The sequence below is a fragment of the Kryptolebias marmoratus genome, linkage group LG12, assembly GCF_001649575.2.
Source record: "Kryptolebias marmoratus isolate JLee-2015 linkage group LG12, ASM164957v2, whole genome shotgun sequence".
In the NCBI taxonomy this organism is placed as follows: Eukaryota; Metazoa; Chordata; class Actinopteri; order Cyprinodontiformes; family Rivulidae; genus Kryptolebias; species Kryptolebias marmoratus.
In genome coordinates, this window is record NC_051441.1 from 14,860,445 (window position 1) to 14,863,590 (window position 3,146).

General features: G+C 37.7%; 1 protein-coding gene across 1 annotated transcript in view; it reads left to right on the forward strand.

Moving 5' to 3' along the window:
• Nucleotides 1–2,462, forward strand: part of nubp1 (nucleotide binding protein 1 (MinD homolog, E. coli)) — a 14,140-nt gene extending 11,678 nt beyond the window's left edge. The window contains 4 exon segments of the mRNA XM_025005988.2: nt 1,123–1,227; nt 1,229–1,309; nt 1,734–1,809; nt 1,994–2,462. Coding sequence (XP_024861756.1) covers nt 1,123–1,227; nt 1,229–1,309; nt 1,734–1,809; nt 1,994–1,998 — 267 coding nt within the window. The 3' untranslated portion in view covers nt 1,999–2,462.
• Nucleotides 2,463–3,146: the final 684 nt, after the last annotated feature.

Sequence of the window (3,146 nt, forward strand, 5' to 3'; positions counted from 1 at the left end):
ATTTTGTTTTGGTACTTTCATAAACCACACCAAGATGGGAAGGAGGGATCTCAGGTCTGGCTTGAATGCATTTTGTGAAAGCAGAATATAGGAAGATGTGTTTTTAAGTAAGTTTGAACCTTTAGATAAGCAGTCCCCAGCCTTTTTAAGCTCCACGGACCGGTTCATTATCAGTTATCAGGCAGTATTTTCACGGACCGGCCTTTAAAGGTGTAACGGATAAATACAACAAAATAAAATGAAAACAGGGGTATTTTTAAAACATAATAAAGGTAAATCCAACGTGTCCTGGCAGCTTTGTTAGCTGCGTCCTGGTGTTGTGTCAACATGAATAACAGCCTCTCCTCCCCCTGATGTTCTCTGGTCAATATGGCGATGTTTAAACTTCAAAATAAGAGACACCACAGATATAAAGTGCACAAAGAATACAACTCACCATAACGCTGAATCAGTGGAGCTCTGAGCCTGTTTCTCAGTAACCAGACGGTCCCATCTAGGGCTTCCAGAGACGTTTGTTTTTTACTCGTTTTGCTGCTTGTGGGTTTGTTTTTAGCGGTAACGTATGACATGACCTAGATAAGCGTTCTGGCACGCATCAAGAGTCATAGACGGATGAAGTGGAGAGAATCCGGTCATTTTTTAAAAATAAATGTCGTTCAGACTCCGAAAATAAAAAAACGGAAATACTGTAAGTTAATTATTCTTTCTCTGCGGCCCGGGGATGGGAACCTCTGCTTTAGATAACATCTGTTGAAGATAAGTCCACATCTGCAGAAGTTTAGCCAAGACTTGAGAGTCCTGATTGTTAACACACTTGTTAGTCAAATTCTAATGATTTCAACTCTTATCATTATTGCAACCAGTTTATACCAGGACAGAGCTAGTTTAGCACTTGCTCTTGACACTCACCTTTTAGTGTTAGTTCAGCATGTTTAATAAATATCTAAGTTTGATCTGAATTAATCTGAATTCATGATAAACATGCAGGGTTTTACAAAATAAAATACATTTGCAATTTGCAAACTCCTCATGTCTAGAGTGGAACAGTAATTGTCATGTTTAGGTTTAGTCCCTGCAAATGCGTAATAAATGTTTTTGTTTTTCTTGACCTTTCTCTTGTAGAACACCTCACAGATATTCCCCCCAACCAGCGGCGGTGCTGAGAAAATGTGCGCCGACCTCGGTCTACCTCTGTTAGGCAGGGTGCCTTTAGACCCGCGGATCGCCCGGAGCTGTGACGAGGGCAGGTCTTTCCTCTGTGAAGTGCCCGACTCCCCTGCAGCCAAAGCCTACCAAACTATTGTGCAAAGTGAGTCCATTTTCAAAGTTTATTTGTGGTTTATTACATAATGTTGTGGACCATGTTCTCTAAGGAAGTTGGGCGCAAACACAGCCATATTCCTTTTTCTAGTTAATCCCCTTTACGATTTTTTTTGATGACTTTATTGTTTAGTTTGCCCATATCCTGATTAAATGGAATGAAAGAAGAAGCATTTACTTTACAAATAGGAAGCAGTCATCTAAAGAGGAAGAAGAAGAGTTGGATCCAACTTGTAAAAAAAAAACAAAAAACAAACATCTTTCAGTCTGATATCAAGCCAATGAAATAAAATGTGCTTTGATTCTCTGATCATTTAAAGGAAATACACATGCAGAAATCATAACAGAAATAAATTGTCGTTCATAAAATTTAAGCACAGCTGTCCTGTTTTCTTTTTTTTTTTCTCTGCCAGGTATCCAGGACTACTGTTCAAACAGAGCGACAGAGGTGCAGCGCGCAACCTGACCCCCTCCCCCAACATCCTTTAGGTATCTGAGAAAACCGAGACGAGGGCGTGGTAGAAAACTGAATCAAAAACACGCATAAGAAAGTTCAAGGTGTCAAAATCAGTTTTAAGGTTTTTCAGAACAAAACGAGTCATAAAGCAGCTTTGATTTGTGAGTTGAAGAGTTGAAATGACAGGCCTTTTTGTGTATTTTTTTATGTTTTCAGTGTAGGAATGGAGCTCTGTGGCAACAGAAACTGGTAATTATCAGAAGAATAATTATCTGGATCTCAATTATCTGATCATTCCTCATTTAAAAGGAGCAGGCTGCTGGACACAAGCTACGTTTTTAGTCTCAAAAGTGATTTGCTTCGTTAGTGAATCACAAGGTTTGAAACAAATCCAGCTCGGTGTGGGGAGAAAGGAACTTGGATTTCATAATTACATGTCATACAAAGTTTACTCTTTTCATATCATTTCCAGTCTCCTGCTTGTGAAATGTTTCTTTTTTTTTTTTTTTTACAAATCTGCATTTAGTAAAAGTAAGTTGGCTGTTCTTGATTTGAAATAAATATATCAGCAACAACATAATATTTTCCTAGGTTTTATTATTGTATTTTTGATTCTTTAATGAACAGCTTATTGACATATTTGAATGTAATCTAATTGACAAAATAAAAGACCAATCAAATGTGATAAGCTTCTGGTTTTTATTTTATTTATTTATTTGTCTGTTTAGACACTTGGAGTTAATTAAGATACAACTGTTGAAAGTGTGAAAAACACTCATCTATAAGTGGAACATTTGCACTAACGCTGAGAGTCACACCGGGTCTTTTTTATGTGTTTATTTATTTATTTGTTGTTGACAGCCAGTGTTGGCGTGTGTGTGTGTGTGTCTAAGAACACAATATAAACCCATTTCCTTCAGGGTTCTTGGAAAAACACATGTGAAACTTCGTCTGTACCCTGCTAAAATCACAAAACAACAGTAGCTGCAGTCGCAGCTCTGACGCAGACTGTGTGACCCTGATTAAAGCCCTGAATAAACATACACACCCCTGTAAGCAACACTGCGTGTGTCAAACATGTTCGAGGAGTTTCTGAACCCTAAAAATGCTCAAGAAATTTGTTGAAAATTGACCCTTTCACCTATGTTTTGCAATAGTATCTGTAAACTACAGCTTAAAGTAGTTTTACTGTGTTTAGAGTATTTATTTCTCCATGTTTACATTTGTATCAGTGAAAAATGGGACAAAATTAAAAGCCTGGCATTTCTTGAAGGAATCCACATCGCTCACAGCCTTTCGTGTCAGAGTGTTGAAGTAAGATGGTCTTATTTTGAGAAAAGATGGATTTATATCTGTTTTAAACAAGAGC